At 37.4% G+C, this 15,468-nt stretch overlaps 1 protein-coding gene across 3 annotated transcripts in view; it reads left to right on the forward strand.

Moving 5' to 3' along the window:
* The first annotated feature begins 278 nt into the window (after positions 1-278).
* Positions 279-15,468, forward strand: part of BRD10 (bromodomain containing 10) — a 54,050-nt gene continuing 38,860 nt past the window's right edge. For 2 of the 3 annotated variants that reach the window (XM_074932445.1, XM_074932446.1), the window contains exons 1-3: positions 279-1,038; positions 3,436-3,636; positions 10,227-11,653. In XM_074932445.1, coding sequence (XP_074788546.1) covers positions 542-1,038; positions 3,436-3,636; positions 10,227-11,653 — 2,125 coding nt within the window. In that variant the 5' untranslated portion in view covers positions 279-541. Of the gene's footprint in view, positions 1,039-3,435; positions 3,637-9,557; positions 9,582-10,226; positions 11,654-15,468 lie in introns of those variants that run through there. The other variant, XM_074932447.1, reaches the window with a different exon arrangement.

The raw sequence follows: 15,468 nt of genomic DNA on the forward strand, positions 1-15,468 counted from the left end.
CCCGCTGGCCCGCCCGCCCTCCCCCCGTCCCTCTCTCTCTCCCCCCCCCCTCCCCTCTCTTTCTCCCTCTCTCCCTCCCTCCAGGAGGGGGCCGCGGGCGAGCGGAGGAGGGAGGCCCCGTCCCGGCGCGGGCGCGGAGCGAGGCCGCCGGGGGGCGGGAGGAGGGATGCGCCGGTGTCCGCCGCCGGGGGTGGCCCCTGAAGGCGAGGGCGAGGTCCCCGGACGGGCGGGGCCCTACGCAGGCCCGGCCGCGCTGGCTGGAGGCTGGGGGAGGCTGGCGCCGGGGAGAGGCGGGCTAAACCGACGGCCGGTGGCTGCCTCCTCCCCGGCAGCCGCGGCCCGCCCCCTGCAGCCGGGGGCAGGGCTCAGGCCGTCGCGGGGAAGCGCGGTGGGGGACTGAACCGTGTTTCTGTGCGTAGGTGAGCCCGATGTCGATTTGCCGGCTGGGCGAGGGAGAGCGCGGCTGATGCTGAAGAGCTGGCCCCGGGCCGGCAGCCCTCCCGGAGCCGGCAAGGCCCTGTGAGTGCGCGGGGTGGGAGACATGGACTCCGCAGAGCCCGCGGGCGGAGACCTTTCGGCGGATCGGCCCGCGGCTAGTAGCCTTCGGTGCGGGGAGGAGGAGCCGGACAAGGAGGGAGATGCGGGAGGGAAGAGCGGCGGCAGTTCCCGGGAGGAGAACCTGAATCCCGAGCTGCAGCAGGGATACCGCATCTTGCAAGAGTTTCTTCTGGAGAAGTACCGACCTCTGACAGCACCGTTTTTGAAGCCCCTCGTGGATCAGGCATCCATCAGGGAAGAATGCTGCCTCTCGGGTCGTAGCAGCAGTCACTCCTTTCAGCAGTCGCCAGCTGGAATGGGACTGTTGAAGATGGAAGAGAAGTTTTCCAGTGGGCAGTACACAGGGATAGCAGATTTTGTGGGGGATTTCCGCCTAATGCTGGAGACCTGTTACCGGCTGCATGGTGTAGATCACTGGCGCTCCAAACAGGCCCAGAAGCTGGAGATGATGCTGGAACAGAAGCTGGCGCTGCTGTCCCGGTAGGTGTAGAAAACTCTGTAGGGGCCCTGCCAGGTGCTGTTTATATAAAGTAGAACAGGAAGGTGCCTTTCTTTGAGTAAAAATTACCACTTGCAGGGTTTTTTAAACCCACAATAAACCACTCAAACTCTCAATACTTCCACAAAGAGGAAAGTTTCCTACTGGGAACTATTCAGCTCTTAATTCAAAATGCTTTGGAGATTCCAAACCCGAAAATACCAAAATGCAAAATAGGGCACAGCATTTCCTGGCTAAGATTTTTCTTCTGAAAGAAGCCTTTTATGAACGTGGAGGCACACTTGTTTAGACAAGATGTCAAATGTTCCTTTATTTTGTGCTGTCAAAAGCAAATGAATCTACGCAAACTCTGCATGAGCATCTGGCTCCTTAAAATTGTGATTTTTTTTACAGTCTTTAAAGCAAGTAGGAATAAAATCTTGAGCCAAAGTACCTGCTTTGAAATGGCGTATTTTTTGATAATCGTAAAATGAAAGATAGTGCTTGGCATGTTACAGTCTTAAATGGCAAAATGGAAGTTGTGATATGTTTAAATATAAGTCCCTGGCAGAAACTTGTTTATCAGCCAAAGCAGCTGAAGCATCGAAAGCTGCCAAGCTATATAGTAGAAAGCCCTATTTAAATCACAGCTGAAATACATGCTTTCTCATAATTTTGACATAGGCTTAGTTTAGTCATATTCAGAAAACTCTGGTGGCCTCCTACAACGGAAGGTCCACCAGTCTTCTGAGTGACGTAGTATTTTGCATGTAAAAACCAAGAGGGGTTTTTGGCAAAGGGTGAAGGTGAAGAAGGAACAGTATTAGGAAACGCATAAAGCTGTGCATGTCTATCAACCTTGAACTTGTTAGTGACACACAGCGTTAGCTGCCACTAGCTCGTGCGGTAGGAACACTTGAGCGTGGTGCCAAACCCGACTGAATAAACCAGAGTGAATGTATTCTGTGTTGGTGTAGTAACACTGCATTTGAAACTGGGTTTGCGTAATGGTAGTTTTGGGACAGTTTGGGAGTAGAAGGGAAGGAGCTGAACCTAATACGTGAATGTTGCTACTTTTGCTTGAGTAAAACTTGATTTTTTTTAAAAAAATCAGAATTCCTTGCTTAAGAGTTACTGCTGGCACATAAATAGCTAACCAAATACAGCTGGGAAGATCTGTGCCAAGTTCATTTCTGTATGTTGTGTGACACTAGCATCTCCACTGTATTGAACTGGAGAGTGTTTTACTGAAGACTCTTTGTTGAATTATATGACTACTCATTGAATTTCTTAGAACCTGAGAATGCTCAATGCCTTTTCCTTAGAAACTTCATAAGAAAGTGAAGCCAGTTTGTGTACTGTGTCATCAAATAGCAATATATGAATTTACTGCAAAAATTCAATTGCTGTTGTCATTCTTTCAGACATGCAGTCTTTGTTCAAATAAATATTAAGAAATATTAACCTGGCTAAAAATAATCCTACCTCAGTATATAGTGAATTTCTTTTACGTTAACTGCTCAGAGGTTTGTGAAGATTTTCTTCAATATGTCTGTGTGCACTAGCTTGGTAAACGTATCTAAGAACTATATATAGAAAGGATTATGAAATCTAGAAGCCTTAAAGTTCTTTTACAGTTTTTGATCAGACAGATTGAAGTGTTTAACAGAACTAATTCTATTAGTAAAATGAATCAACCACTTGGAATAATCTTTCTTGCTTCATTACAGAGCAGTATTTACCATCAGGTGACTCAAGGGAAGCAATCAGTGTTGGTTGTATGATTCTCAGATACTACAAACCACAGAAAATTACCTTAGAATGGAGGTTGGATTTTCTTCCCTTCCCTCATGGGTTTTTGGAGGTTGTGTGATAGTGTTACTCCTCATACCAGTATTGCTGGAGTACTTTGAAACAGTATAAGCTGAAATGTAACATTACAACCAAGTTTGCAGTGGTTTGATTTTCATATAATTTAATTTTTAACAAAATTAAACTGCTGTTTAACACACACACCATCCAACAAATGCACTTTTTTTTTCTTCAGTATTTTTAAGTGTCTTCTAAAAATTATAGTTTCTTATCTCAGGTCTAGTGGAAGTGTTTTCTTTCCAAATATTTATGGATTAATGTAGGAAATTCAATCTCCAAATAAGATTTGATTACTTGAGATTAATATTCATCATTTTCAACAGATGTGAAAACGTAGCTCATGTTAGCATGTTGGTTTTAAGTTTAAAATTTCATAAAGGAACCTTCTAAGTGGTAAAAATGGCAGGTGGAAAATAACTTTTTTTTCTGAGTAAATATGCTTGATCTGTGGTTGGTAGCATAGGCATTGAAGTGCTCCTGGTAAGGGAAATTGTAATTGTGAATTGGCTTGATTTTTTTTCTTCTAGTCATTTAAGAGAGAAAACATCAATAGCTGTAACATCTAGAGGATGCTATGGGCTGGAAGATGAGAAAGGAACAGCATGCATTTCAACAAGACGTCGTTCCACGCCTCGCAATTTAGTAGGCTTGTCAACAGGCATGTTTGAGTCTGTGATGGTTCAGGTTCTAAGGCAAGAGGAACAACTGAGAGCTAAAGAGGAAAAGAGGTAATAAGAAAAACGGTTTTGGTTTGGTTGTAAATAATTGTCTTCCTAGTTCTCCACAGGAGCTAGCTCATTAACACTTTTTTAGGTAAATAAATGTTGTGGTGCTCTTCGTATTAGGTTCATGAATGGACTTAGGACATCAATACAGTGCATCCGCAAAGCAAGAAATTAGTTTTGATTTACCACCTTCTTGAAAAATTCCCAAAGTCATATAAACTTTAAAATAAATAAAGGCTGCTGTTATTTTACGATTGTGAAACGTTTAACGGTAGCTGAAAGCATCCACAGCAATTTCCTGTTAGCTCAGACCTGAGCTCCGTGGACTGTTTTCCATGCAACAATTAAATTAAAAACTACCACAATGCTTAACTACAGTCTAATTCTGTGATCTTGTCACTGTTTCCCTCACTGGTAGTCGGAAGCAATTATCTCTGCCAGTGCCACTCCTGTTATCTCACTGATGTGGTATTTCAGCTTGTCAGTTAGGTAACAGATTTGCAATGTGTGTGTAATTAGCTCTGTAGAATTTTGTGGTTTTCATAAATTTAAGAGATGCATAATTCCAGACAGTGGTTAGTGTTGATTGTGGTATGTTTCACTTCGAGGAGAATGAAGCTTATAAGTTTCAGCAGTAACCTGGGAGACTGTATGAACATGGAGCATGATGATAAGACAGTATTAGCTTTAGGAAGCAAAGTATTTCCAGCTTTTCTCAAAGTTTACAGTCTGGATATTTTTCCAATATATAACCAGTTCACTCTCATTTTACAGGTAATCTTCATTTTCAGCAGATCTGAAGTCATACAGTGTTGGCTGACTTGAGTGTTAGCCGGTACTTTTTCTTTAGAAAAGAGTCGGTCTTTCTTCTTCTAATCCCCCTCATACTTTGCAAAAAAGCAAAAATCATTAGGGTTATTGTTTCTCTGAAAAAATTGTCTTGATCTGTGTTCAACTCTGTGTCCTAGATCTGAACTTGATAGTGCTGTTGTGAAAAAGGACATTTTGATTAGATTATAATGCATCCGTAGAGTCAGTAGAACGTATTAGTTGATGAAATTAAAATTTTACTTTTGTACACCCGTTTCAAGCATGTTCCTGTAAAACTATAGTAATTAGCAGTTAAATCCGTGTACCTGGATATACTGAAAAGTCCCAGATCCTGGTCAAAGGATACTACTACATGGTGGTTGACTCTACAGAATGTTCTACAGTAACAGAAAAAGATCACAACTAGCTTGCTTCTTTATGCCCTAAAATTTTGAACTGTGTCACTTTCTAGGAAGCTCTTGATCTTCTCAAATAATCATGCTTCAGATATCTTTATTAATATATTAATATTAACATATTTGCTAACAGATCCACTATGTTTTCAAAGTAACTCTGACTTCTCTATACCAGTTGTTTCCCAACTCACCAAAATACTAATGTTCCAAAAGTACATTGGAGAGGTATTTTATGAAAAAGATTTGGAAATTGGAAGGCCTATAAAATTAATAATACATTACCAGTGAAGATCATGTGATACAGCATGTATGCTTTTTCAAAGTATTTTATATATAAATGTACATACTTGCAACAGTAAGTTGGGACAGTTTTTATTCAATTATGTATTACAACTTAGTAAACTTACTTTGGATTTTGCTAAAATATAGATTGTTGAGTATTTTCTGTTAAGAGAAAATTTTTGTTCAACTTTTTTTTTAGAAATCGGACACACTGAGGTTGGCACAGAATACTTTCAAAACTATATGCAATATTGCAGACTTGGGTAGATTCACTGGAGTGCACAGTGCTGTCCTTTTGTAGATAAGTTATCAGGAACATAAAAAAGTGCTCACTTTCTGGCCATCCATCTGACCAGTCAGCATACATGTACTTTCTAGCTAGTAATTATCTTTAGACAGTTTAGCCACCGCACTGGGCGTTACAGACTTTCAGCCCCCAGATAAGTAACGTTGTAAATGCAAGTGACTTTCTAAAAAAACTTAGCCTCATACCTAAAGAAATTACCATCTGAAGTCCACATTAATATCTAATCCTTTGCTTTAGATATTTAGATAATCTTTTTAAGGCACGGTCATCTTATGATGAGTCAAAAGAATGGCAGTAAATGAAATCTTTAAAATAGTTTCTGATTTTTTCTTTTCCAAAATCCTTGAAATTGATTTTACAAGCTTTTTTTCAACTGCATATTTTGGAAGAATATCCTGAAGTGGTTTTTTTATATTATTTTCTGTAGTTAACTTCATGGAAATCATGTTCCAAATCCTTTTGTTATTTTAGCTATCATTTGTAGAGAGTTCTCTTTTTCTTTCTTGTAGTTTATTCATTTCTTGCATAATATATTTCACTTTTTCTTTAATGTTATATAACCTCCCCCAAGTGACACATTCATCATGGTAGAATCAACATACAAAAACTGAGATGTCTCTGCAAAGCTGATTTCACTGTTTTGCAGCTAATAGTTTTTGTACAGCAGCAAAACCACTTTTTCCCCTGCAAGTATATACATAACATCTAATGTACTTTTCTTGTCAGTCTGGTTTATAAGCTTTCCTTTTGTTCATTTGTTCTAATTATCAAAATATTTAATATCTTCTTTGGATTTTTAGTTACATTTCCATGAGGTTCTACTCAACTGCTTGGTTATATGCTAATTAACATAAATATGCTAACTTACATGCTAACTAAACATGCTAACTTACATATCAGCTAACAATAAATAATTGTGGAATTATTATATAATTGGAAATGCTTGCCTATTTAGAGGAATTTAGATACTGAAACAGGTAGATTGCTACTGAAATTTTTAAAATTGAAAAACTACCAGTGAATGAGAGCTAATTAACTGGCTGATTTCCATGGGAATTAAGTGACTGTCAAAAATTGTGCTAAGCAGCTCAGAATTTGATCCTGGGATAAGTTTCAGACATGTTCATTCAAACATTTAAAGAATTCAATTCTGATTGCAATTTAGTAATTTAGATTAGCAAATTACTGGAATAAGGTATGCTTATACAGTCAATTTTGCCTTGTATAAGGATGTAAGCTTGGAACGAACAGGGTCGTATGGAAGAATATAGAGTATGTCATAATATGATATAAGACATTGCAGATACATAATTAAAGTCACATGGGCATCTCCCAAGTTTTAATTTTAAATCAAGGTCACAGGGGCATCTCCAAATTTAATTTCTCCTGACTATTAAATCTCGATTTAATTTAGAATAATGCATAATATTGCTATTTTGTATGTAGCTTTCTAGGTTTTTTTTTTTAAAGGAAAGGTTGTCGAAACAAGTTAGTGTAGAATTAAAACAGTTCTCTGTACCTTGTCACCATAGTTCCAATGCCTTACCTTTTATCTGTGAAAAATTGCTCAACAAGGAGGTTAGAAGTCGTAATTGAGGGGAAAAAAGTACAATCTAGTCTTTGTCTTCTCTCCCCTCCAAGTGAAATCTCTTGTTGCAAGAAAAGAGGGGAGTTATGTCTGTACTGTTTTAGCTGCTATCTCTACTTAGGGAGTATGTCTGCTGAGTTTTAAGGTCAGGTGTCATGGTTTTATCTGCTCAAGAGCTGCAGAACAACTGCTGCAGACATGTTCTAGGAATACATTTATCCCTTTTAGTCTGGAAATGTCAGCTGATCCTTAGAATAGTTTTGTGTTATGTTTACAATAATAATAAATGTCTGCAAACATATTACTGCAAAATGTTAATAAAAGTATCAAACAACAAGTTTTTTAGAGTTGCTGTCAGCATAAAAGCCAAATATGTTTGTTCAGAGAATTTCTCAGTGTAAGGATATTTGTCCTGCTAAATATTAATTGTTTTTCTCTCTCTCCCCCTGCCCCTCCGCCCCAGCTCCCTCACCCCACCTTCTCACCCCTCTTCATCCCTCTCCTTCTCAAAAAACCACCCTGGGGAAAACTATGCCCTTCAAAAGACGGGCAGCTAGTAGGAAGACCTCAGTAATGAAGATATGAAAGTGTGCTATTACTTACATTTTCTTTTTGAATGTTTACTGAGAAGGGAATGACTACAGATATTGGGATAAAATTATAGCTTAAAAAAAAGGCAAACTTTTTGCAACTCAAACAATGCATGTTTTTTTCTTTTTAAAAAGATCTTTAAAATAGTATAATGATGATAATTTTATGAAGTGCAAGACAGAGGTGAATCTAGGGAATAGTATTTATTTTGAGAATTCTACCTTAATTTAAATTATTCATTGATAAGTTGAAATTATTTGCAAAGACAATCTTTTTAGATCATCTACAGCCTGTGGGTTTTATTAAATGATACTGAAGTGTGATTGTTTCTACAAATGTTCTATCTCACTGTCTATCTATTCATATTTAAGCTTATTTCCATAACATTTTAATAGAGTTCACATGTTTTGGAGACAGTGGGTTATTTGGAAGTGTATATTACAGTTAGGAGGGAGGAGGGAATGAGATTCAGGAGTGTTTTGAAATTTATTATTTTTGAGAACACTTTTTACTTACTATTGATTCTTCCTCTGCCTGACTTGTTACTTATTTTTATTTATTATTTTTAGCTATTTTATTATTAATACAATATTAATGCATGTTAATGGAACAAAAGTCAGAAAAAAAAAATGCTCACTTTACCTATGCAAGTAGTATTCTTGAATTTACTGGTTTATTCACCTAGAACAGCAAATGAGATTTGTCATTAGACCACAATCATTTTATGTTTAAATTAGTGTTGCAAAGTGGGATTTTGTCTTTCAGTCCCATCCAGTATACACTAAATGCTGCATTGGGAGAGTGAAGTTTAGAATTTACTTACTTGATTGCTTTTACATTTTAATTTTATGTTTTACATGAATCTGTCTTTCTGCATTTGATAGGTGCACAAATAACAAGGATGCATGCATGTGGTATTAAAAATTTCTGTTCAAGTTATGGTAACAAGTCACTTGAAATTTAATTAATTGTATAAGATAAAGCATTCAGTGGAATCTTACTGTATTATATGTCATTTTGCATACACAGGATACAGATTTTAAGTTTGTGGCCATGGCATATTTCTCCTGCATTGATACTAAAATATGGGCTAAGCTAGGTTTGTCACATTTTTTACATTATTGAGAGATATAGTCAATAATTAATGCTTTAAACACACATTTTTCATGCCAGAAGCTTGCAGTTAGCTTCTAGTTGTCAGAAGAAAGATTTTACTGTACTGTTCCTCTTTGGCTGAATTCAAAAAGCATTGATGCTTTGAATGGATACCTGGCATTTATTTGCTACTTGTATATAAAGAAAAATAATGGGAGGGTAGCAATCTGGCAGTGAGGACATGTAAATTCCAGTAACAGATCACTTTAGTGATAAATGCAGGTGATTGTTTCTAGCAGTGGTCAGGGACAGAAGCTTCAGAGAAAAAGATACGAGAAGCTTTGAATGAGCTCTAGAAAATTTTTTCTGTAAGTACAGCTGTATCCTAATCCTATCTTTTGGAATCTGGTTGTGCCTTGAGGCAATAATGTTAGTTTACTATTGCAACATTAAATAAAAATCCCTGCTGTTACTGGTAACTCTTGATATTCTTGTGATTCATGCAGATGTCCTATTTTTCGCTTTGGAACTAAATTAACATATCCTGTGTTGTAGTAAGTTAGATAAGCTATGCATGGTTGATTATCTGAAGTGGAAGCAGTTCTTCCTCTTAAAGTTGTTGTCTTTAAATTTCGTGAATGAATTTACAAATAAAAGCAAATAGAAGTTCCTAGTCTATCATATTAGTTTTGTATATTGCTGTCATGTGTCCTCTTGCTAGTGTTTTGTGTAGAGTCCCAGATTTTTCAGAAGTTTTTACAGGCCTCTGATTACTGATAACCTCTTTCTCTGAATACCCACTATTTCTGCTCTATCCTTTTTTTAGATAGGGGGACCAGAACTGAATACAATTTTTCAGGTGAGGGCAAACCATTTATTAATGTAATGGCATTTTATTTCTGGTGTTATTTTCCATCACATTCTTCATGCATCCTGATATTTGTTTCTCTTTTGACCACCATTGCAAACCAACTAGTAACATGCCTATGGGTGGGAGGGAAAATGGCTTTTGTATGTGAATGAAGCACTTAACAGTTAGGCATGTATACTTGTGTACTGAGGAAGGGAATTACAAGGCAGGTGACACAAGCCACAGGGCAACCAATTTAAAGCAAGATTTATCTGGAATATGTTTTCAGAGATTTTTACATGGGTCATTTGTTGAAAATAATTAATCCTGCTAAAAAGAGATTGGGGAAGAAAATAATTTTTTTTTAAAAAAAATCTACACCACCTGAAGTATTGATATCTACCAGGTTTTTTTCTTAACTTTTCCCCTTTTTTAAACCAATGCTGATAGAAATAAAAGGCTATAGTTTCCCATTTTGGTGCAGTGATGTGTTGTGTAATCCAAAGTAAGACAAACTGAATTAAAACTTTATGTACTATGTTCTTTATTACTTCAAGATAAGTATGTTTGTCATGCTGTAGTTCTGATTTTTTTCCTCCCTGGTTTCTTTTTGTTACCCTGATACCTGAATTTTTATGAACTTTCTTTTAATAGGGTGAGAGAGCAAGAAAGAAAAGAAGCAGAAGAAGCTAGTCAGAAAGAAATAGAAGAATGGGAAAAGTCACTTTTAGCTCAAGCAGCACCTACAAGGATGGAGACAATGTGGGAGATTCCAGCTATTGGTCATTTTCTTTGTTTAGCACAACAGATTTTAAATTTACCTGAAATAGTATTCTATGAATTGGAACGTTGTCTTCTGATGCCTCAGTGTAATGCTTTTTTATCAAAAATAATGACTTCTCTGTTAAGTCCTCCTCATCGCAGATCTACATTACATCGCAGGCCTACTCTTTCTTACAGGACTTGGGAAGCAGCACTCAGACAGAAAGTACAACACTGGTATACTGTTGTAGGGCAGACTGACAATCCTAACAGCTCTGCAGAAAAACTTGGATTGTGTCCCCAGTTTTTCAAAGTCCTTGGAGAAGTTAATCCCTTGGAGGAAAAACCATTTCATGAGCTACCATTCTACCAAAAAGTGTGGCTGCTGAAAGGTCTCTGTGATTTCGTGTATGAGACACAGAAGGATGTTCAGGATGCAGTGCTAGGTCAGCCTATCCATGAATGCAGAGAAGTAATTCTTGGTTACGACTACTTGGAAAATGCATATGTTCATTTTCCACAGTTCTGTGGTGCGGATGTTCGGATTTACAAACAAAAACCTTTTCAGGCTCCTGAATTCCCATCTCCTCCCATCAAAGTTAAAAAGGTGTCACGTATCAAATTAGAGAAAGTAAAACATGGATATGTAAGCAAAAGCAATGGGGAGGTCAGTTCTGATGGTAGAGAAGAGCTGCTACATCATTCCAAGACAGAAGTGGAGAAAAGTACAGACTCCACTGTTACCTGTCCAGAAAAAAACACACATTTAGGTAGCTTTAGAGTCACTACAGAGGAGATTAACTGTGAAATCAAGACCACAAGAATCTGTGACATTAAAAAAACTGGTTGTTATAAAGAGAACTTGAGGAATTTGACTAGTTCAGGAGAGATTGTTGGTATGGGTGGCCACCCTAGTTCAGGAGAAACAAGGGCTGTGGAGAATGGACAGTGTTGTACTGAAATGGCCAGAGTAAAAGTTGAGATCAGTCCATTCAAAGGAAGCACGCTGAAAGCTTGCCAAATGCATGTCAATGGCACTCATGACAGCCAGGACATAAATTACCATGAATCTGCTAAAGAAACAGTGCTAGAGAACTCTCTACGAAATGTTAAGAAACTAAATAAGTTGCGGGCAAAAAAGAAGAAAAAGAAAAAAAAGAAATTGAAGGATATTCTAAATGAAAATCTACAGAGAAAACTTGATGACTTGCAAAGAAAGCGTGAGATTCATCTTCATCCATTCAAATCTTACAAATCTGAGATCCAGAGCAAGTTGTTTATAATTAAAAAGAAAGCAAAACACAAGAAGCACAAGTCTGGTAAGTTGACATTTTTATCTGTAGTAAAAATTAGAAGCATACAGATTTCTTTTTTTCTTTTAATTGTTTTCTTACCTGATTAATCTACTTTTTATTTTGTGAAACAGGACAGCCTTACTGCATTAGATTTTTATGATGTTAATTTTAGTGTGAAAGTTTCCCCCTCAATAACACAAGCATATAAAACAGGCTCATCGGCTGATTAAACTATGATTAATTTGCAGAATGTATCTTTAGAGAGTATTATTAATTGGAAGAATTTGTTACAAAAAAATAGGAGAGTGAATCTGACTAGCATCAGATAGTGTAGCTTGAAGTTGTTTTATGTTGTCTTAGGTCATAGCAATTGCAGAAATATTTCTCCCTTTTCTGATAATATTACCTTATCCAAATTGCAAAGAAACAGAAAGTAATTACGTGAGATCATGACTCTAATATCATTCCTACTGGAAGTGGCAGTTTTAGATCACCAAACAGTACTGCTTTGACTGTGGACCTGGTCACATTTCTGCTTAGTCCAACAACTGAGATGCAGAATTTAATCAGATGGCATTTTTATTACAGATGCGGGCAGCCATCTAAGTAAGTTTCACGTAGGTGATAGATGATGCAGATTTCAGTTAACTCAAAAATTTTAAAACAATTTTAAAACAGTGAAGTTACAAAGTCCTTGGGTCAGTTCAAATTAGCAGGCAGTTGTAGTATTTTTGATGTCATATGAAGCATCATAAAGCTTGATCTGCTGTCCTGTTGAGTCATGGGCTAAGCTCTGTGTGCTAGATTTTAGCAGACTGCTTCAAACATTACATTTTTTTTAAGTTACGGACTTATTTTCAGAATAATAGATTGACAGGTAAATACTGGATTTCAGCTGAAAAGCAGAAAGCCAAACCCAAAAATCTGTGTTAAAAAAATTCATCTAAGGGGTAAGAGAATTCAGAGATCTGACACCAATGCATTTTAGCTGGAAGTTGAGTGGAAATTTAAAGCTAAAAACAAGTAATGTTTAGATTCCAAGTATTTGTGCAGAATATCCAAAGAACTGCTTTAACATGTAAATCGCAAACTCCTCCCTCCAAAATATTTCAGTGCCCATATCTGAACATAAATTTTAAGAGTTACAGTTGACGTTCATACATGTACTATTTAGCAAAAGTACTGTATTTTATATCCACTTTTGTGACTCTTAGCTCTCCAAATGTGTTAGTGTTTTCTTTCTTATTAAAACCAAACATCATCAAAATGCATAATAACCCAAATTGCAAATACAGGCTCTTTAATTTAGAGAACTATTGGATAAAAGATTGGGGACCAAGCTCTTTATTTTTCAGTGGAAGTATTTAAAGTAGGTCGCCATCTTCATTGTAACCCTCATTTTACAACAGATGCTTAAAAAAATCTGCTTTCTGTGAGTTAAGCAATGCTCATAAAACAAAGTGTCATTTTTAATAGATCATTGTTTTGAAAGACAACTACTGTTAGCAAAACAGATTGGCAATATTTGAAAGTAGCTTTTGAAGTTAATTGATAGAGATTATGTTTATTGTAATAACTGCTTTTCTTATATATGTCGTAAAATTACAAAAATTTTAAAAACCTGTCTGATTGCCTCCATCTTTATACTTGATAAAGTTCTGCTAACATGCTATTAAGTATTTTTTAGTTTCAAATTATGTTTTGTTTTTAAAGATGAAAAGAGACAAATTTTGAAGTGCTGTTAGAAGAACTGTAAATACTGGTGTGTGAGTTCAAACTTTTTTTTAAAGAAATACATCATGAACAGTTATCACAGAATGAATGTATTTATGGTAAAAATCTATTCTATAATATAATCTCAGTGAAATATCTCCTGGTTTTAATTTCTAAATTTGGTCTTGAGTAGGTCCCAGACGAAATCCTCCACTGTTAGTTGAAACTTTAGTGCCTACTGTAATATGCTTAATTCGAATATCTAAATAAAGGCAGTTCTTTTGGTTCAAAATACCTGTCTTTTAAGTGACACAGTGGAAATAAAGCCTAATAATAAAACTGGAATCAGAGAGAGCTTCCTTTCAGTTTCCCTTTTGTATCTTGCATATGGTGCACAGATGCTAAAGTGAAAACAGAAATCCCTGGCTTTTCATTATCCCAGTTACTTTACATGTATTGACCTATACAGCTATTATGTGATCTCTGTTCCTTACATAAGTTCGTTTTGTTTTCCAAAGTGCTAAAAAAAGTTTGGGTTTTGGAATATCTTAATATCAAAGCTGATTTGATGTAGGATTATAATGGAGATTATTTATCAAATTATCTTCCTTTGTGTTTTATGATGAGCTTTGTTAGAATATATTTTGGGACCCAAATATGTTTTAGAAACTTATTATAAAGCAAACTATTGTTCCATGCCACTAAAAACCTGAGAGTTAAATCAGTTGTTCTTTCAGTTTTGATTTGTGGTTTTAAATGACTGAATAGTAAACTCAGTGGTAGATTGCCATCTACCTCATTATTTCTAGTTCCGTACTGTGTCATAAGGAGCTTAACATTAGCAGAGGTAATTTAATATAGAAAATAACTAATATATAGTTTTGTTAAGAATATGTGTCTAACTGTAGATGATTACCAGATGCCTTTAACCATATGAATTTACATTTTAATTAGACACATTTTCATCGTTAGAGAACACTGCAGGTATAGTACTCCCTTTAACTGTCAGTTTCAGACAGGAAGGAGATGTATTAGTGCAGGTGGAAATCCAGAAAAGAGTAACAAAGTGTTCTGTTGTGAATTCAATTGGTGTTTGCACAGTTTTTCAACTGTGACTGCACATGGTGATGTCATGTGTGTCTGTTCAATGAGAAGTGATGGAAATTCCTCTTCTCCATTTATTTTTCCCATGTATCTAACTACTTGATCTGCTGGATCTGATAGTTTAAGTCACACTTAGGTAACATGTTTGTCTCCATTCAGATAGAGGGCATAAAACATTCTTTTTCATCTGCAGGTGACAGGCATTGATTGTCTTGGGCATGGTATGGAGGGTCCTATTTCTTTTGGTAGTCTCTTGTTCTTTATCTCTTAATACGTTGACTAATTCTGACGACTACTTTACTGAAAATTTTGATCTTGCTGGAGAAGATTTTCCTAAAATGTTACACTATTATGAGAAAGAGCTTTTCTTCCTATACTTAAGTGTCTGTTAGTCCTGTAGCTGTTAGGCTGGAATGGGTAGGATTGGATTGAATTGAATCACAGAATGGTCAAGGTTGGAAGAGACCTTGAAGATCATCCAGTCCAACCATTAACCTAACACTGACAGTTCCCAACTACACCATAATCCCTCAGTGCTATGTCAACCCAACTCTTAAACACCTCCAGGGATGGGGACTCCACCACCGCCCTGGGCAGCACATTCCAACCCCTAACAACCCCTTCTGGAAAGAAATGCTTCCTAATATCCAGTCTAAACTTTCCCTGGTGCAACTTGAGGCCATTCCCTCTTGTCCTGTCACTGGTTACTTGGTTCAAGAGACTCATCCCCATCTCTCTGCACCCTCCTTTCAGGTGGCTGTAGAGGGCGATGAGGTCTCCCCTCAGCCTCCTCTTCTCCAGACTAAACCCCCCCAGTTCCCTCAGCCACTCCTCCTACGACCTGTGCTCCAGACCCTGCACCAGCTCCGTTGCCCTTCTCTGGACACGCTCGAGTCATTCAATGTCCTTTCTGGAGTGAGGGGCCCAAAACTGAACACAGGAATCGAGGTGCGGCCTCACCAGTGCCAGTACAGGGGTCAGATCCCTTCCCTGTCCCTGCTGGCCACGCTATTGCTGACACA

The sequence above is a fragment of the Athene noctua genome, chromosome Z (genome assembly GCF_965140245.1).
Source record: "Athene noctua chromosome Z, bAthNoc1.hap1.1, whole genome shotgun sequence".
NCBI lineage: Eukaryota > Metazoa > Chordata > Aves > Strigiformes > Strigidae > Athene > Athene noctua.